Source organism: Gymnoscopelus braueri (assembly GCF_963280865.1).
Source record: "Gymnoscopelus braueri genome assembly, chromosome: 21".
In the NCBI taxonomy this organism is placed as follows: Eukaryota; Metazoa; Chordata; class Actinopteri; order Myctophiformes; family Myctophidae; genus Gymnoscopelus; species Gymnoscopelus braueri.
In genome coordinates, this window is record NC_137623.1 from 24,881,429 (window position 1) to 24,902,306 (window position 20,878).

The 20,878-nt window shown below is 45.1% G+C and overlaps 1 protein-coding gene across 1 annotated transcript; it reads left to right on the forward strand.

Annotated features, from left to right (window-relative positions):
- The first annotated feature begins 630 nt into the window (after positions 1-630).
- Positions 631-12,234, forward strand: usf3 (upstream transcription factor family member 3). Its single transcript, XM_080417830.1, has 7 exons — positions 631-745; positions 2,058-2,189; positions 2,331-2,362; positions 2,482-2,564; positions 2,679-2,775; positions 3,141-8,032; positions 8,790-12,234. The coding sequence occupies exons 2-7, from the start codon at positions 2,146-2,148 to the stop codon at positions 10,629-10,631; spliced, it is 6,990 nt and encodes a 2,329-aa protein (XP_080273956.1). The 5' UTR covers positions 631-745; positions 2,058-2,145; the 3' UTR covers positions 10,632-12,234.
- The last annotated feature ends 8,644 nt before the right edge of the window (positions 12,235-20,878 follow it).

The following is a 20,878-nucleotide window of genomic DNA, read 5'->3' on the forward strand; positions in this document are numbered from 1 at the left end:
CAAAATCATGTGGGGACCCCGACCCACAAGTTGAGAACCAGTGCTATCCACTGGGGTCTCCCCTTAACGCACACCGATTGGCCCATACTTCCAACATCGAAAATGCCATTGGTTGGCAGCACCACAGAACCCTCCCTTTCAGCGCTGTGTTTGATGGTGAGTGAATCAGAGTTGCCATGTCTGCTTATCATAAGCGACTTAGGGCTTGTTTTTCTGTAAAGTTGCTTGTTAAATATTGGTGGTTGCGGTTTTTTTGCTCGTTTCTAAAGTGCAGTTGCTTATTTTGGGCTTGTTTCCTAATTTTGTTTATAAAGCAGTGGTTCTCAAACATTTTCAAGTCAAGGACCCCCAAATGAATATGTATTTATATAGTGTGTTGTCCACGGACCCCCATCTGAAAACATTTTGTGCCAGATTTGTGTTGTTAAAATGTTTCAAAAAAGATTCCACATTTTTCAAAATTTCTTCAAGATTCTTTTGGAAAATAGCAGATCTACAAGCTCACAACGCCACCCGTTGTGAGCTCGTAGATCATAGGTTTAAGGTGCTCATGTGGCCTAAGTTGCTGCTTTTGGGCTTGTTTTCCTAGACCGGTTTCCTTGTTTCTCTCACAATATCCGGCAACACTGGTGTGGATTGTTGTGAGAGAGTTGAGTTGAATGCTCTGCTAGCCCAGCTAGCTCCAAAACCCCAAAGTTTGGACAGTCCAGGGCACAAGGTCCCTGAAATGTTGAGGCTACTGCAGGTCAGTGGGAAGTCGCATCAGTTGCTAAGCTAAGCACCGCACGCCCGCAGGGATCTGTCCTTGGCTTTTGTTGTTTTTACAGTACTGTCGCCAACGGTAGGGGAAGGCTAAGCTAATTCGGTACTAGCTAGCAGTGTTGCCATGTCGGCTTATTATAAGCGACCTCTGGCTTGTTTCTGTGAAGTTGCTTGTAAATATTGGTAGTTGCGAGTTGCGTTATTTTTTGGGCTTGTTTCTAAAGTGTACTTGTTTATTTAGGCGCCCTTTCAAAGTTTTTAATTATTGGTTAAACCAGTAGTTCTCAAATATTTTCATAAATGTTTCGTGCCCAGGGGAGCATTTGGGTTGTTAGAATGTTTCAAAGAATATTCAACATTTTATTTCACGAGTTCAAAAAGCAGATCTAAGTAGGCTATTTTCAAATAGCCGATAAAGTGCTCTTGTGGCCTATAGTTGCTTCTTTTGGGCTTGTTTTCCTAGACCTGGCTGCTTATTTCTTTCACAGAATATGGCAACACTGCTAGCTGGGTAGCTAGCAAGACACAGGGCTAGTTTGATGCATAAATACCCAGGTTGTCTGTTTTTAAGCTAAAACTAAAACAGTCATGTATTTTTGTCATTGTCACACACTTCATGAAATATGCACAATAGATAGTTGGTGGATTTATAGCTGTCTGGCTTTGTTAATCTGTCTCCATTACCTTGTTAGCTGGTTGGAAACTTAACGTTGTCTTGCAAAGCATTAGTCTTTGATCCAGACTGTCATCATAGATGTATTTGATCGATTTTTACATTTGCATATCTATGATATGATGCTGTATTGTGGAATTTTATGTTTAGAGTCATGTACAGACTGATGGAGTAAAAAAATATATGAATCATGGCCTTAACAGGAATCACACAGTGATACTAGGTTCCTCATGCTTCTGGAAACACTGGAGGCTATGATTATACGTTTTTATTACTGATCTGGGCTTTATGGAGTGAAATCAGTCTGGTACTCAGGCTATCTCTGTGTTGTTATTGTCTGTTTGTATCCATGTTTTTTTACATGGACCTATTGTGTCTGAAATAAAGTTTATCTATCTATGATACGAAAGTAAAAGTCAGACTCGATAAAATACATGTATGATAGTCTTGATCCAAGGCTAGCAAAGCATACAATATCCCACAGCTCCTACTTCAAATCATATCACAGCAAATGATTACATTACTCAACATTGAATACAGATGTCTTCATTTGACGTGGCACTGTTGCCTAGGGCAGATTTATAATTCATGTCACCCTGATGCCAAATCTTTTTGTTTGCAGATTGGTCAGGGAAGGGTCCAGCATTTGAGGTCCAGCTGGTGAATGTGTTACCCTATCATATAGGGATTTAGGCAACTGTTGGGACAGGATGCCAGAGATGACCGAGACCCAGACCCCTGGACGCAAGCCTAAGTATGGATTTATGAGAAAACATCATCTTTATTGTGATTATTATTAAGATTAAACAACATCAGAGGAGGGAGTTCAATGAAGCCATTGAAAGCCTGTCACAACAGCTTCACTTTGACTTGTAATCTTAATTCTGTTTTTCAGAAAGAAGAAAAACAAAGAATCTCACAATGCAGGTGAGATAATGTTGTGCATTGGTGTTCTTCTCGTTTGCAGAGCCAGTGAACATTGTTTTAACTACTAGAACCATTTTAGTTGTACCTAAAAATAAATAAAGTACTTGCTTTTATTTTAGTTGAGAGACACAGGAAAGAAAAGATCAATGCTGGAATTAATCGCATTGGCAACCTTCTGCCATGTTCCCAGGCTCTGAAACAGGTGAGACACAGGCACCATTTCCCTGTCACATTCAAATGACGGTAATTGTGATACAGATTTGTGTCAGAGTTGGTCGGGGGCTTTAGATGTTAACATTTATCCTCTTGTCTTCAGAGTAAAAACATGATCTTGGACCAGGCTTTTCGCTACATCAATGACCTGAAGAAACAAAATGACACAATGCTTCTGGAAGGAGGCGATAAAGTGCAAGGTGAAGTGAAAGAAATACTGGACTCATAGTTTTAGTTTTTTTTGGCCTTTATTGATAGTTAACAGTATACAGACAGGAAATGGGGAGATAGAGACGAGGGGTAACACACAAAGGTCGCCGGGATCGGGATTCGAACCCGCGACACGTCAGACTGCAATGAGCATAGGTTATACTTAGCCCTCCTTATACTTTTTGTTTGTCACTTGCACATACAGTAGCAATGAATGTTTTTTAAGTATATACTAACAACAGTAGCATGCACTAGATGTTCCCCATTTTTCGCTGTTTGGTATTACACTATGTATTCTATTCTGTGTGCATGTTTGTGTCTTTGCACCACTGATTTGTCTCTTTTGTCTCTGCAGCGGAGGAGATCCGTCGACTACGGCGTCAGATGGAGGAGATGCGGAAAGAGAGCAGCCACTACATTGAGCTTCTGAAAGCCCATGACATCAACTTCCTGGAAGACCCCACCATCCACTGGAAGGGCAAACAGCGCTGTGCCACGGTGGCCAAGGTTATGCCCACTCAACAGCTCCCAAAGGGAATCATTGTCTACTCAAACGGGAACGTGCTATGCCCTGCAGGGAAGGAAGCGAACGCTGGGAAACAACCCTCTGAAGCTGTGATCGTTCAGCCTTCACCGGAGGTCGGTGCCGGAGTGAGGGTGAACGGAGCCCTACTGCAGGTCAACACCTCTCCCCCTGCCCCTTCGCTCCTTCCTGGGGCAGCCATAGCTGCCACAGAGTCAGTGCCGGGCCTGAGGGTTGTAGAGCAGTGTTTTTTGGAAACGCCAACCGCAGCCTCCACTCTGCCACCCTCCGTGTCCTACATCACCCTCCAGATCCCTGCCGTCACCGCCGGCCTGCCTCAGCTGCCCCAACCCACCATTCCAGCACAGAGCCTGACTGTAGCAGCCTGTCCAGCCTCTCAGCAGCTTGCTCAGCCGGTCCACAGCCTCACCGCTCTACCCGAGGCTGTCGTTACGTCCCGAGCGCTGGACACTGCCTACAGGACTGTCAGCTACACCACTATACCCAATGGCTTAGCCCACCTCAGGGCCGGAGCAGCAGGCAGCACACAAACAACCTGGACCACACTGCAGTTAACAGGGAACACGGTGCAGCCGGTTTGTCAGAGCACCACCAGCCAGACTGTGCAGCAATTGACCGTTTGTCCCACGGGAAACAAACCTTCCATTCAGCCCATTCAAATCCAGGTGCGACCTCAGCAGGCACCCATCACAGCCCATATCCAAGCGCAGCCCATTCAGAGGCCTCTCCAACTACGACCAGCCATCCCGACCCCTGCCCAGCAACCTATCCTAGCCCCACAACCCCAGTGTGCTGTGCTTCCCCAGTCTGCCATAGTGGTGTCGCAGTCGCAACCTGCAGTACTTCAACCTGCATCTGTTATTGCTCATCCTCCAACGGCCCTCACACAAACACTGGTTCCCCAGCCGCAGGCCACTGTGTTGCCCTTGCTCCAGACCATGCAGGTCCTACAGGTCAACCCAACGGGGACAACTATGTCTGGGGTCACAGCTTCACAGAGCACCAACAACCAGAGTGTGGTCATCCTGCAACAGGGCAATGCCTGCCCGACCCAGTCTATTGTCCGGGAGGAGCTAACAAATCAGACACCGTGTCAGCATATTGTCATCATCCAAGCCCCCAATCAGAATGCACCTGCCCCTCAGACCCCCCAGGTTGGTATGGTGTCTGCTGCTGTGCCTACTGCAGTGCCTGCTATGCCCACTCAGATTGTCACGACGAGTTGCGCAACCTCTACAACTTGCATACAGACCGTTGGGGGAAAGCAGCTGGTGCACATTCTGCCACGTCCCATTCAACCTCAAGTAAGCCAGACAGTGCAGGTCACCCACACTTCCTCTACCCCACCGGTTGTTGCCCCGGCCCCACAGACTATCACTGTGAATGGCCAGGTGTTTGCCCTGCAGCCCATGAAGACCTCCGACAAGGCAGGCTCTCAGGGAAGCCAGAGTACACTTCAGCTGGTCCAGCCCACCACCACTGAGGAACCAACTACCAATGTGGCCCTCAACAGTTTAGGAGCTCTCAGCAGTCTCAATCAGAGCATCTCTCAGGGCCTCCCACTCACCATTTCTTGCCAGAACAGTGGACATCTTCCTGCTGCTGCTGCTCCACCACCGTCAGTTGCTCAGCAGCAACCGCCACCTCCACCCTCTGTCACTGTCCCTGGAGAAACCCTGACTCTCCCTGTCAGGCAGCTTCAAGTCCCTGCTAAGAGCCCAGTCAAACCAGGGCCGGTGGTTAATCCTACTAAGGTCTCCGGGAGGAAGCCGCGCTCAGCCTCGACTACTAAAAAGACCTTGACCAAAAGGACCAAAGCAGTCAGGAGAAAAGAACTCAAACCTGCACAGCCTGCTGTCACCATTGCAGCCAAACCAGCAGCCGCCCCAGTAGACAGTCAAACGGTTCAAGTGACAAGAGCGGAAGTTGTATCGTCTTCTGTCGTAAAAGCTGTGGACTCGACGTCTGCAGTTAGTATTGCAACCAGTAAAGCCGCAAATTCTAGTAAACTGTCCACACAAAGCATAAACACAGAAAATGCTGTCACTTCTACGCAAAGCACACAGAAAATAATCACCATTAGTAGTTCATCCATTAGTAGACTGACTGTATCCAGTGAATCTTCAGTCCAGAATACAGTCACCACCAGTAGCACCCCCCAGGTCTCTCAGAGCGCATCTGTCATTAGTGTCAGCACAGCACAGAGTGAAGTCAATGTCAGTAGTGGTATGGTATCAGTCATCCCTACTGTCAGTGTCGCAGCAGTGAAACCAACGGTCAGCAATGCTGCGCCGACACCTGTAGTTGCTGGCACCAACTCCACTGTAACCAAACCCACCATTTCACAAAATAGATGTCCAGACACCACTACTGCAATAAGCACAGCACAGACCAGACTAGCTGCCACGCCTGCCAGCACCACCAGTTCTACACAAAACAGGTCGTCGATCACTGATGCACGTGCCTCTACTACGAGTGTGACTACTGTTGCGATCCAGCCTCCAGTTTGTGCTGTTAGTATCTCCAAAAGTGCACCAGTGGTTTCAACCCAGGCAGCCCAGCCTACTTCAGTGTGTCAGTCCACGACAGCCAACACCCAGGACCCCCAGCCTTGCTCTAAGCCCCAGCCGCCCCCCACTCTCTCCATAAATGTATCTACGACAGTGTCGCCCTCCTCGGCTGCTCTGACATTTTTGACAGCCTCCACCCCAGCCCCCATGACTTCTGAGTTCAGGAAGCGTGTGTCCGTTGGTAGAGCTTCTATACAACAACAGCCAGAACTGAGCATGTCCACCCCCTCCCGTCCTGCGGAGGTCAAACTTCCACACGGTTCTGGACGGGAGATGGAGTCACAGAAAGAGGCCATGCAGAAAGAGACATTGGGGACAGGTACTGCTACAGCTGCAGACATCCACTCTGGAAAGGACTTTGCTTTGGCTCAGCAGGTGTACACCAACCTAGATCATGGGACGATAGAGCATCCTTTGACCTCTGGCAGGCAGACAGACTCTCCTATGTCTGCGGGTGCTGGGGGAGGAAGGGGCTTCTCTGTGGCCTCCATGCTTCCTCAGGGCCACAGCATTAGTTCCTCGTCTGGCTCATTTGGATCTTTTACGTTTACCTCGGAGCAAGCAGAGATCTTGGCTTTGGCTATGCTGGAACAGGAGAGCCCTGGGAGAAGGGGTGGCAGCTGCTCTGCGGACAACGCCACAAACCCCTCCACAGCTGTATGGGAGCCCCCCAAGACCCCACCGACTTCCAACAGTAAAGACAGAGGCTTGACTGGACAGCATGCTAAGTTGACCAAGACCATGGATGTTAAACCCCCCTCCCAGGTGTCTATCAGTGGGCCCACGGTAACCAGACATCCACAGAACATCTCTTACTCTCAGGCACAGTCTCACTCCCAGGTCCAGTCCCAGACCGGTACAGTCGCCAGCCTCAGTGTGAACAACCTGATCAGGCCCAGCTCCAACCTGCAGCTCTACCCTGGCTCTCCCAGTATGTCTGGTCAACAACAAGGCCCAGTCCCATCCCCCGTAGGGACCTCACCCCACATAATCCAAGCTTCAAATAATGCTCTCGCTCCCTGCTCGGGCGCGGTCCAGCTGAACGACTACACCCCTCTGAAGAGTGCATTGATGAGGGCTCAGGCCAGCGTCGGAGTGGCCGAGCGGCACGTGAAGACCGTTTCCAAGCGCCAGGCCCAGGACCAGGCCATGTTGCCAACCGGTAAACGGCCCAAGGCTTGTCCGCCGCCATCCTCTAATGTGGGTCGCATGGAGGTCAAGCCCTTAGACCACAGTCAGATGATGGTGGGACAGCTGCCCTCCAGCTCCTCTGCCATGATTATGCCCAGGATCAACCCTGACAGTGCAGGCCCCCTCTTTTCCACAAACTCCTTCATGAGCACGGTCCTCCGGCCCACCGAGGGCCACTGCCCTCCTCAGGGACCCCTTGAGCAGAATCAGCTAGGGGTGCTTCACTTGCCCCAGGGCCATGCCCACCACGCCATACCCCAGCCGGGCCAGCACCTGGGGGGGAATCCGTACATGAAACAACAACAGGAGCAGCAGAGACACCACCTATACCAACTGCAGCACCACCTGACCCAGCCTGACCCTGCACAGCTCCACACCCTCCACCAGAGAGCACTGCAGCAACAGGACCAGCAGCACGTCCAGAAGAAGAGGGGACTGGTCAGAGGAAACCAGACGGGCTCGCCCGTTGCTGGCCTGCAGCAGAAACAACATCACCTGGAAAAGCCTGGAGTGCAGCAGCAGCAGCAGCAGCAGCAACAACAACAACAACAACAGTCACAACACCCCCATCAACAACAGGCGACGCAGCATCAGCAGCACACACAGTCCCAACAACATCAACAGCAGCAATCACATCAACAATCACATCAGACACAACATCAACAGTCTCATCAGCAGCAGCAGCAGCATCAACCCCCACAACAGCATCAACAACAGCATCAACAGCAGCAGCAGCAGCAGCAACAACAACAACAGCAACAGCAGTTACAGCAGCAGCAACAGCAGAGCTCCCACTCCAGACACCAGCAGCATCTTCAGCAGCAGATCCAGCAGCAGCAGCAGCACTTTGGGCCTCGGCATCAAGAGAAAAGCTGTGAGGCCCAGGGATCAGGACCCAGAGCCCACCACAGTGGCCACCTGGCACAACAAGACCACCTCAAGGTTGGTAGAGGGGCATTGTTTTGCTTGTCAGTGCAAGTATATTAAAGAACGAGTTAAAGAACTGGAAACATACAGTGTATACATGAATATGACCTCAATACTACTATTAAAAGACCATACTGCCTTCGATACAAGTCATCTATTCAATTAACAGCTTTGATCATATATTGTACATACACATGTATTTTTTCTGTTAATTGCTTTATTTAATTGTCTTTACCTTTTCATAGTCATTAAAACATTACCGAACATACCTTAATAATTGAGTGAATGTTGGGTAAACATTGCGTGGTGGTCGGTAATAAGTCATGGATGTTTGAATTCTCCTCATAATTTATGCTTTTCTCTGAATATTTTAATACATTAAAACACAACAGTAACTGAGTTTCATACCATACTCAAAGTATCATCATATATTGGCAATAATGTCAAGTATACAGTTACTTGTAGTCAATGGGCTAAACATGCCAGACCATGGCATGGTCCTTAACATCTTCATATAAACGGACAAAATCACAGACATAGTTGTTTATGTAAACTAAATATTAGTATAATATTAGTATAAATATTGGAGAAAAAGGGACCTGTATTTATTTCTCAATTGTTATCAACATTTCGTAACAACATATCTGTGTTCCCTATTGCACCACTATACCACCATTTAAGTTTCACAATGGCAAATACGTGGGGTGATTCTAGTCTGACAACATGAAAGTCTGTCTATTTTAATGAAGCTCAATATCTTCTTTCTCCCCAGCCGGGTCAGGACCACAACAACATGCAGAGGCTGATGAGCTCCAGGAATCTAGAACAGCAGCTTATCCCAGTGTCCCGGGCCTCCGAACTGGTCTGCCCTCCATCACGGCAGGAGCGTCACCGCGTCTCCAACTACTCTGCCGAGGCCCTTATTGGTAAAAGCCCTTCTAGTGGTGAGCAGCAGCAGCAACAACAACAGCAGCAGCAGCAACAGCGCATGGGGCTCCATCTGCAGCCCGGTCGCAGTGCCGCACAGGAACAGGCCGACCTCCGCGGTTACCTTGATACTTCCAGAGGAAAGGCCAACATCGGACATAACCCCCAGAATCGCCTCCCGCAGGACCACCCAGGACCCGTCGACATCCAACGGGTCTCAGAGTGCCCCCCATTCAAGACCATGGGAGGAGGAACTGGCACGGTGCACCAACTTGGCGGCTTTGAAGCTCAAGTGTCTCGCGGCGGAGATATGGCCCCAAAATCGTTGCCTTCCTCACAGCGAGGACCACCGGGGCAGCAGCAGCAGCAAGGGGGTTTCAGAATGGGTGTAGGCCCTCCAGGAGATGGCAGGGCCCGTGGGAGCTACAGTGGCCCTCACCCTGGCTCTCAGGGAGTTCAAATAGGGGTGGCCCTGCCCCGGGAGCAGGAGGGATGTCACCAGAGCTTCATGCAGAGCCTTTTGTCCCCTCATCTGCCTGAACAGAGCAACCACCAGCGGACTGTGCAGTGCTGTCCCCCAGTAAGCATGGACTATAGCTGTGTGCCGTGCAGTTCCTCAGGAGATATGCAGGCCAAGGCCTCCAGCCCCAGTGTGTCTCAGACACAGAAGGCCCCAGCCATGAGGCTTGGAGACGGCAACAAGGGCCACATTCCTCAGGTGAGTGGGAACATGCATGGAGGCCCCGCTGTGCGAGCAGGTCTCCCCCACCCTCCGATCCCGCACGGCAGCTCCGAGCCAGGACGCTCCTCTGTCCCCTCCAGGCCGCATACATCCGTCAGCCAGCGCTCTCGTCATATCGGCCAGGACAACCAGACCACCAAGCTCAGACCCGGTGACCGTCCTCGATCGGGTACGCTCAGGCCCATCAACCCCTTTGAACCAGAGGGACACCTGTCTCTTCCTTCTGGAGGAGGAGTGCTGCTGGGAAGACCACAGTCTGGCGGCGAGGCACGTCGCAGCAGTATTGTCCGCTTTATGGCCGACAGTGCCCAGGTTACCGCTGACAACAACCTGGTGCCCGACCAGCACTTGGCTCAGAACTTTGGCTTTCCCTTCATTGCTGATGGAGGGATGAACCCTCCTCCACCCATCAATACCAACTCGGCTCCGTTTATTCCTCCTGTCAGCCAGTCTAGCTCATCCCGTACCCCTGCTCTTCTGCCCGTGGAGCCCCAGAACACCCTGCCCTCCTTCTATCCTTCCTACTCCCCAGCCGCCCACCCCAGTCTCCCCAGCGACATCCCTCTCCAGTACTTTTCCAACCAGATGTTCACCAGCCCCAGTGCCGACAAGGGCAGTGCTCCTCCTCTCAACAACCGATTTGGCTCCATCCTCTCCCCACCTCGCCCTGTGGGTTTCGGCCAAGCCAGCTTTCCCTTGCTGCCAGACATGCCACCCATGCCCATGGCTAACTCCTCTGGCATCACCCCTCACTTATCCAACTTCAGCCTAACCTCTCTGTTCCCCGAGATCGCAACGGCTATGCCGACGGATGGCTCGTCCATGCCCATGTCCCCCCTGTTGTCACTCTCCAACACCTCGTCTGCCGACTCTAGCAAACAGCCCAATCGCCCCGCCCATAACATCAGCCACATCCTTGGCCATGACGGCAGCTCTGCTGTGTAAGCTGTGCTGTGTTGTGATGCTGAGCTGGCATTCCTGAAGCATCCACGTTACATTTCTGTTTGTAAGACTACCAGTCATATGGGACCGAGTAGAGTCCAACAGCTCTACTGGTTTCTGCACCTCTAGGAGGAGGGAGATCTTTTCGGTATATTGACCGGACTGCAGGACATGACTGGTAAACTGGTTGTGAGGCTGGAAGAATAGAGCACCGAAGTCTAACGTCACTGCCACTAGAGGGCGCTGTTCCACTGGTTCGTGGCTTTATTTTTTGTGTTGAAATCCCCATTTGGGAATCTTAGATCACATCATATAAGAACTGTGTTCCAAACATAAACACACCACCCTGGCGTTTTTGTGAGGGGGGTGGCTCTGCATCGTTTATGATATTCATTCATATTTGATACAGCCTGTTTCTGGCGAAAATGGAATTAATTCTGCCTTAACTCATTCACTGCCTGAATTATTTCTGGCCGCGTTTGCCCACTGCCAGAGATTTTTCATTGAAAAAAATAAGTACTCAGGAGCCGAGATACAGAATTTTTAAGTTAACAAGGAAGTGGATAGTAGTCTAGATCTTCGAAAAATCATATCTCCTTGGTCTTTGGGTCAAACTTTTTTTTCTTTTTTTTAAGTTGGCGTAGATCTACGTGACTGGCACGTGGCGACTTTAAATAGGTTCGCGTAGATCTACGCGATTGGCAGTCAATGGGTTAAAAGTCTTAAGAACTACTTCTTCCGGGTCTGAAATCACTGTCCCCACTGCAGCCGCGTTCATGGGAAATGTAGTCTTTGGGTTGTTTGACTCGTTTCTAGTGTTTATATTGTGTTACTCTTTGGGTAAATGTGTACATTTACACCTTCAGTCGATGCTTCATATCCGTATGAGTAAAAACGCTAGGGTGGTGTGTTTATTTTTGGAACACAGTTCTTATATGAAGCGATCTAAGATTCCCCAATGAGGATATCAATACAAAAAGTAAAGCCATGAACCTGCGGAAAGCGCCCTCTACTGGCAGTGATGTCAGGACTTCGGTGCTCTATGCTTCTGCCTTCACACAGGAGTCTATATCCAATAGTAAATCACATTTATAGCACTTATCGTCCCTATCAATTAGGAGGAATGTTTTGTAATTACACACGGACGAGTCGAGAACAATACGTTTCTACTTAATGGTTCAGTTAATGGCAGCAAAGCGCTGGCTGGTTCCGTAATCTAGACACGGTTGAAACGATGTGATTGCAGTCAAATGGTTTTCATGGTTTACAAATTGACATTTCTTTTTTTCTTTGTCATATTATGTCTTATGTCATAATTGTTAATATTTTAGACTGGGGAGATACAATCCAGGCAACCCTGTTGTCTGATACTTTGGTTGGACTATCAGTTAGTAAAAGTTTAGGTTTGAAGAATTTATTTTCTGTAACCCTCAAAGGGTTAATGAACTTGTGCACAGTACCCACAAATGTAATTTACTAACTTATATCAGGTTGTATTGTACAGAATCCATATGTGAAGAGCTATTTTGTAAATAATTGTTTCATATGAGAATTCTTACAATATGTATGTATTTGTAAATACAAAATTGATTAATAAAGTTTATAAGGAGACTTGAATTGTTTTAGCTGTGAGCTGTACTAGCCATCATGTGTGGTAAAAAGACAAATAATTCGTACAACTATAAAGCAAAAATATTTGAACCAAAAAGAATAACCTGTTATAGAGGTGCTTTCTCAAAAAGTGAAGATCCATGGAGTCCACTAAGTTTATATTTTCTTTACAATAAATGTGGTGCCAATTCCTCAGACAGTGGTGATTGTGCCTAAGGCAAAAAGGGCATTTAAAGATAAAAAATAAATAAATGCATAAATAGATAAATAAAGTATCATAAAAAGAATAAAAGTAGTGCAAAATATTTGTTGAACAAGTTGCTACAAATCAAGCTTTCTACAATGAAATTTCAACATTGGTCTGGAAGACATAGACTAGATAGAGTATACTCGATATTTCAACTTAAAGCTGGTGTAAGTGATTTCTTTGCTAAAAAAAAAATACCACGTAGAAAATATAACCCTGCAAAGATCATTGCCGTATCGGCTTAAAATTTATAGCGTTCCAGTTATGTCTGCTCCCACCCCCATCACTTCCAAATTCACTAGTTTTTCCTGTATCCTGTATGTATACTCTCTCCTGATTGGATAAAAAAATATCCTGACGGTTTCTATTTACTAAAGAACTGGAGACACTGGGGGCCTATTACACGAAAGGAGAATTAAATAAGCCTGGATTTAAGTCAAATCCAGGATTGACAAAGTCTGGTCCGTACAGCCTGTTTATTCCGTTCCATGAACGCCAAGCCAGGCTGAAACACGACTTTGTCGAGCTAGACCTTGTCAAGCCAGGGTGTGTCGAGCCAGGATGGTAAAGCCAGGCTTCACGTATTCCTATAAAAGACCATGAAAGTCGATAGCAGAATCCTTGAACTTGACCAATCATGGAGCCCAAAACCAGAGCGGCGTTCTTCTCTGTGGCTGAACAGCAGCACTGCAGCAGCTCATGGAACAGTGGCGTGCCCAGGAATTACATTTAGGGCAAAATCTCGGGGGAAACAAGTTAACAACAACACTACACACACTGACAACAAAACTGAAAAACGTTAATAACAATATGCAAGTAATTAGTAGTATAATCGATCAATCAATTCTTCAGCGGTGGTCTCTTCATGTGTAGTTTAGTAATTAATGGCTCAAGCTGCTCTCAGAGCCCCTTTTAAGCCAGGTGAGTACAGGTGATGAGTCTTGAGGCTTGGGTCCTGGCTCCCGGGGAGATGTCAAATTTCACTTTTGGGTCTTGAGTCCCAAGACTCAAGACCCAAAAGAGAAATTTGATGTCTCCCCGGGAGCCAGGACCCAAGCCTCAAGACCAAAAAGGGAAATTTGATGTCTCCCCGGAATCATACGAGGAAGTAAAATGTATTATAAGCCAGAAAGGAAACACGGCCACAATAAATGGATCCAGGGAGACGCATTGTGAGCTTGTAGATCGGCTACTTTATCTTCTGCCTACTGTAGACTTATTCAGTTGGTTCATTCAATGACCTTTTTATAGCTCACAGCATCAAAAAGAAGTGGTGGATCAACTTCTGGCCAATGGATATTACATCAATCATTGCTATGTTTATCTACAGTAAACAATTATCAAGAACCCACAAAAGGATAAAATGCTCCCGGTTGTTGTTTACTTTTAACTCTTGCTTTGCCATCACCATGTCTGGCAGATACTATACCCTGGAAACTGGTCATTGAGGTAATGTGTTACCATGTATAAAAGTGTTCATTTTGTGGTCAGCTGTTTTTTTCATGGTGAGTGGAGTTGTGAGCTCTCCTTATGAGAGTCTTTCCATAAACTGCTGCTGGACAACTGTTTTAAGGCTGGGAATACAGTTTAAGTTATAAGTTACAGAATAAGTTCATCCAAATGTCACTTACAATAACCTTTTCACAGTAGCTGGAATCCTCTGAGGACAAAGCAGGCAAACTGTGGCAGTGTATTTTGGTAACACTAATAACACTACAGAACTGATAAAACCCCATTTGATTGGTTTAGCTACTGTACATGTAACAGGACCCACTGGATTATATACTATACGTATGTGCAAATGTACCCTTCCGGGTTGAGTTAAATGAACATTCAGGTTTTTACCATGTAATCAGTTTATTCACTACAGGTAATAATAAACAATACAACAATAATAATAATATAATACAATACAATAAAACTATTAATAAACACAGGTAATAACAACAATATATGATACAATGAAATATAATATATACAATAATAATAATTAATTCAGTGTCATTGTTCACAGCCACTGGCAATTCTGCATGTCTCTACAGTGGTCCACCAACCTGTTCCATGATGAGACATGCCAGTATAAGTGCAAAGGTGTATTGGCCTGTTGCAGAGTCTGTTCTGTACAGCAGTCATTTAAGTCCACAACGCCCAAGACCACTCAGGACTTGTCCTAGCCCTGGTCCAGAGCGTTAGTGAGTTCTCTCTAACTCACTAGCGCTCTGGACCAGGGCTAGACTTGTCACAAGCCTCATCCAAATCTCCGGCTGGATCTTCGCATGATGCGCTTGGTCAACCATGTCCACAGCATGCTTCCAGAACGTGTAAGACCTGGAGAGTACCGCAGCAAGCTGAAAGAGGTCCGAGGCTGTCGTCGGTTGGCTGTCGTCTGGCCTGTGCTGCCGTTAGCTTTCTTTAAAACCCTTCGTATCGCCTCCAAAGCGTCCTTAATCTCTCCTCCTCCCTCCTCGCAGCAAGACAACAAATCCTTAAGCAGGAGTTGGTACTTTGTTATTCTCTGTAACGGCTTCATGAGGAAGGAGCCGAGAGAACTGGCCACGTCCAGACCATATTTCAGCTGGATGTGGTGAAAGTAGGATCCAGCGTGTTCCTCCACTACAAGTTCACTGGAAGCAGGCATGTTCATGCAGTAGTTCACATACATGTCAAACTTCTCAGCCCATGTCACAAAGCAACGTCCCACATCCGCTGGAAGCTCACACTCGACCAACTGCTTTAGGAAAACATGTCTATGGAAGTCATAGATGTCCTGCATGTTACCAAAAATGATGGCTTCCTTATTGAGGATGCTGGCAGGTTTCTCCCCCACTCCACTGGTCATCTCCCACAGGTAGATATCCAGGCATTCGCGCAGATCCTTGGTGTAGGCTCGCTCTGTCTTCAACAGTTCATCCATGACGAACCGCATCTTCCGGACAGACTTTTGGTCGTCTGTCAGAGGCTGGTGGCCAAGATGAAGTTCATCGAGTTGCTGTTTTGACGGCCGTTTTTGCAACAACGGTCCCTGGTGTTTGTGAAGGGCATGTCTGGGGGGCTCTTCAAACACAGCAACGACGTCCTCTTCTGGCTGCTGGAAGCTCTCAGTGTTCAATTTGAAGACTTTATCATCTCCGCCGACCGTTAAGAAATGTAACTCCTCCAGGTGTAACTTGAAGAAAGTCTCCTGGTTGAAAAACTCCTCAACGTCTCCAGCGAGCATCATCTGAATCTGTGTGTCTTCCATCATCACTATCATCATCAACTGACAACCTATGGCTGCGAGCGGCATTTTATAGCCTAGTGTCTGTGACGCAGCATCAAATTCGAAAGATTCATAAAAGAATAACCACGGTAACGCGCCTGTGATTGGCTGAGTGCAGGTCACAGGTTAACTTCATGTCTCGTGATCGCGTCGTGACCACGCCCACTGCGCCCGTCCGACCAGCTGGGCTTTAACTTTCAAACATCAACACTTGTGACGTCAGCGTTTTATATCAGGTACAGTTTAAATGATGCCGTTACTGTATTATTAATATGATGGACATTTATTTAACATTCATTTAACATGTTTTCTCAGGATGTATTGTATTAAAACAACTACATGATTAAGGTGAACATCATTAGCTTAGCTAACGTAACGTTAGCTTAGCTAACGTAGCTAGCTAACGTTAGCTTAGTTAAGTAAATTCCATGCAGGTATTAAACAATTATTAAAAATTCCGGTAAAAGTCCGGTAATCAAAATTTACTTGAGTAAAAGTCAATGGTGTAAAAGTAACTAAGTACATTTACTCAAGTACTGTACTTAAGTACAATTGTAGGTACTTTTACTTTACTGAAGTATTTCCAATTGTCTATACTTTTTTCTTTTCTTCCACTACATCTCGGAGGCAAATGTTGTACTTTTACTCCACTACAATTATTTGAAAACTTTAATTACTAGTTACTTTGCAGATATGAATAATTACATTTATAAAACATACATTAACCACTTTGCCTTATTTTATATAGCCGATACAAGCTCACAACAAGTGAGCTTGTAGATCTGCTATTTTCAAACATTTCGTACTTTTACAGTTGGTACTTTAAGTACATTTTGATACCAATACTTTTGTACTTTTACTTAAGTACATTTTTAATTCCGGACTTTTACTTGTGTGTGAGTATTTCTACGTTGCAGTACTTTTACTTAAGTAAAACAGTACCTTTTCCACCACTGGTAAAAGTACAAAAGTATTGGCATCAAAATATACTATAAGTACCAAAAGTAGAAAGTACTCATTATGCAGAATGGCCCATTTCACAAGTTCAAATGTATAAAATGTATAAGAATCTTTTGAAAATAGCAGATCTAATGCCTGCATGAGCTTGTAGATCGGCTATTTTTAAATGGCCGAAATATTGGGCTGAACTCCGCTGAAGTGGGTATAATGTATGTTTTGCTATATTAATCAAAATCTACAAAGTAACTAGTAACTAAAGTTGTCAAATAATTGTAGTGGAGTACTCCACTACCATTATTTGACAACTTTAGTTGCCTCTGAGATGTAGTGGAGTGGAAGTAAAAGTACTGGAAATTGGAAATACTTGAGTAAAGTACCCCAAAATTGTACAGTACTTGAGTAAATGTAATTAGTTACTTTCCACCACTGGTTATTTGTTACCACTTTAGCGCCTATTTGTCCTGCTAGAGAAAATAGCAGATCTGCAAGATGTGGGCTTGAAGATCTGGTAATTTCTCTATTTTTGAAAAAAGTTTTATTTATAAGGTTTTTGCCCTAAACAAGGGACAGGACTGGTTAATCTCGCCATAGGTAAATCTTCTATTTATTTACACCTAACTGACATTCATGTGATGTGTGATTTGTGATCATCATGACTCGTATACAAAGTAATGTAGTATTAATTTAAACATAGTTTCTTCTGTATATTATTTGTCAAAACATGTAAAAAAAAAAAGATTCCGTTGGTACATTGGTACGTAATGTACACGCACGATAATTATTTAGTGTTGTGTGTGGCTGATGGCCCTGAATGACAGTTCATCTATTCTAGAACAGTAGGCTAATGATTTATGTACAGAGGTAGTTTTCAAACTTGTTTAGTTGTGGTATGACAACTAATCCGCATTTAAAATGTGAAATCTGAAGCTGGGTATAGAGGATCATATATGCAAGAGGTGAAAGTGAAAAGGTAAGCTTTTACTACATGTTGGGTTATACTGGTGTTTTTATTTTCTGTTTTCATTATTTGATTGTCTAGGTTTTCTCAGTTACTATGTTGATCGTTCTGGTGTTACAGTGTTTGTGTCCCTTTTGTGACCATCTGCACCTACTATCAAGCTGGGAAGTGCAATTTGTTTACCATCTACTTTTTACTTTTCTAAATGTCGTTCACCAAAGATATTATTCTCTCTTTCTCCCCCACACCTGTTCCTGTTTCTTTGCTTCTTGCATGTTGTTAGAGTGTTACTACCAACGTTTCCTGAGTTCTTGTTTGTCTTCTCTTTTTAAAGACTGTAACACCAGCACCATTATTTGTCTGCTCAGAATGAGGACCCTGGCTCTCGGTCTGTTCTGCCTGCTGTGCTGTGATGCAGCCTGGCCAGAAAATCGACGACCCAGACCCGATGTTTCTAGGGCCAAAAATGAGTCCACTATACCAACAAAGTTAGTGGGTATGTAATCTGTTCTCTGTGTGTGTGTGTGTGTGTGTGTGTGTGTGTGTGTGTGTGTGTGTGTGTGTGTGTGTGTGTGTGTGTGTGTGTGTGTGTGTGTGTGTGTGTGTGTGTGTGTGTGTGTGTGTGTGTGTGTGTGTGTGCCGCCACGTTAATGAGAGATAGCCTGGAGAGGCACTCATAATCTGAACGGTTATGGAGTGATTGATGAATGAATGCATAAACATTTATGTTTGAAGGCTGGTGTGTGTTAGGAGGGTTAAATCTCCGATCTCTCGGTGGCCCAAATAAATCCACAGCATGAAGAATCTGAACGCTGGGCAAAGGTTTGGAGCGTCAGGTTTCTATGCTTAACCCAGATTGTACATAACTCCATAGGACACGCTACTGTATATAGGTTTGGGAGACCTCATTGTCCATGAAGAGATTACAGCGGCGCCGCGCGCTGGTCCCGACTCCCAAAAACGCTCTCACATAAGCGCTCGTATATTTTGATAATAGCCAATGCAGCCATATCTGCAATCTTATCTGAATGACTGTTAAAGCAGTGTTTAAGTTTAAATGAGTTTATAGAATGTTGTATTTTCACAGGGATTATTTATTAGTGTGTTAGACATTTTGGAGTGGATACATTGTGTCCATATGCCTGTCAGACGGTCAGACAATGCAGCTCCGCATGTCTACAATAGAACAAAGTCTACACGCCCTCAGACCTGATGTGAGATCTGAGTGGGCCGTATGCTGAAGTCAAAGTCACGATAGATTGATAAATGGCGAAAATTGGTGATCTCGCCGTACGCCCATTATTTGGTCTACACCACGTAGATGAATGAGGGCCAATGTGTCTATATAAACTGAGATCTGTTGTTCAGTTGAGCTTACTGCCTGCTTTCAAATATGTCGTTGTAAGCACTAAGCATGTCTGTACTCAATAAAAAAGTGTAGATTTCATACATACATCTCTTGAAACTAGACATACAGTAATGGCCTTTTTAAATATTTTCCAAAAGACGCTATAACCAGATACCGTTAATTACCTCTATTTAAAAGGGTAGTCTATTAAAAAGTGATACAATATTGAATGACCATACACAGAGCACAATCTATTTGATCACTACCGTCCCTATGATCAATATAGAGAAAAGGTTATAGTTGTTTTCATTTAAGTTAGAGAGTCATTGGGATGACATTTTTTCATGATAGCAGATTCTCAAACTAGGTGATTGTGACCTGACCTACTGAGGAATTGTTTGGTGGAAGGTCAAAGTTCAGAGTAACGTACATGTGTTGAGTTGTGTAGGTAATTATGAAGTGAGATTTCTCCAATTTGGAGAAATCTCAATATGTTTACCAGTGATAGAAGATGACTTTCTCAAATGGTTTGAAACTAAAACGTGAACTAACCGACTTATGTATTTTTGGGCGAAATATTTTACTTTTACTCCACTTCAATTATTTGAAAACTTTAGTTACTAGTTACTTTGTAAATTTTGATTATTATTACAAAACATACATTAACCACTTCAGCCCCATTTAAACTTTGGCTATTTGAAAATAGCCGATCTACAAGCTCACAACACATCGCATCTTGTAGATCTGCTATTTTCAAAAGATTTTAATAAATTGTATTCACATGACACGCAAAAAGTCACGTGACTATCAAGTATTTTGGTCTCATGTTGTTGCCGCGACACCTGCTGGCTGAAAAAAAAGTCTATGCAGGGCTTTATAAACGGCACTGACAACATAGTTATTCATAGCATATTTTTATTGTGTAATATACATTATGTAGATAAATTACTGATAGCTCTATGTTGGTGGGGAAATGTAAGGTTTGTGCGTGATGAATCTAAAACTTGCCTTACATTTATAGGAAGGGGGGAAACAATAATTGACAATTATGAATTATGAATTCCACTTAATAAACTTACAATATCACTGGTGTTCACCGTTAGGCTACGGGGTTGGGAAAAGCCATCTAAAACTTAAAATGCAATTAAAAATCCATAATTCAAGTTGCACAAAGACGTGTCTTTTCAACAGATGTCTCTCTCTACCTAGCCTGGTAAACCCTCCCTCCGGAAATCTCAATTCCATTTCACTCCTGAAATGAAATGGAATTGAGATTTCCGGAGGGAGGGTTTACCAGGCTACTCTCTACCCACTGGGCACAGAATACAACAACGCCCAAACGCTGTGCATACGCCGTCTATACGACGTCCGAGTCAGACGTGTGTCGACGTCGTTTCAATGTATTTTTGGCAAAACAGCTGCTGAGGTCTGACTCGGACGTCGTATGGACGGCGTATGCACGGCGTATGGGTGTTGTATTAATGCATAATGTATTAAATAATATAAAGTACATTGTAAAAACAATGAGAGACATGACGCTTTATTACTATTAGCAAGACAGTCTTTTATTATATTATTCCTCATTTTGCTGGTTTCCCCTGAACCCCTTTACTGTTACATAGTAGAACTGCCTTAGAATCACTGCTGATGATGTAGCCATAGTTGAATGGTTAGAGAGCCTGCCTAGCAAACCATACGTCCCAGATTCGATCGCAGGCCTCAGCTCTGTGTCGAAGTGTCATACTTATTTTCACACTCCATGAAGCCTTGAATTCATGGAGATTTTTTTGTTTTTGACACATTCCTGAGCACAGACTCAGAGACCAAAATGTAGTTTACTTTTATACTGCCACTATCTGGCCATTCG

What these genes read in the sequence shown, in the direction of transcription:
- usf3 (XM_080417830.1), top strand. Translation starts at nt 2,146, where the DNA reads ATGCCAGAGATGACCGAGACCCAGACCCCTGGACGCAAGCCTAA. An exon ending in ACCCCTGGACGCAAGCCTAA is followed by an intron (nt 2,190 to 2,330) that starts GTATGGATTTAT and finishes TCTGTTTTTCAG; the next exon opens with AAAGAAGAAAAACAAAGAAT. An exon ending in AGGAGGCGATAAAGTGCAAG is followed by an intron (nt 2,776 to 3,140) that starts GTGAAGTGAAAG and finishes TTGTCTCTGCAG; the next exon opens with CGGAGGAGATCCGTCGACTA.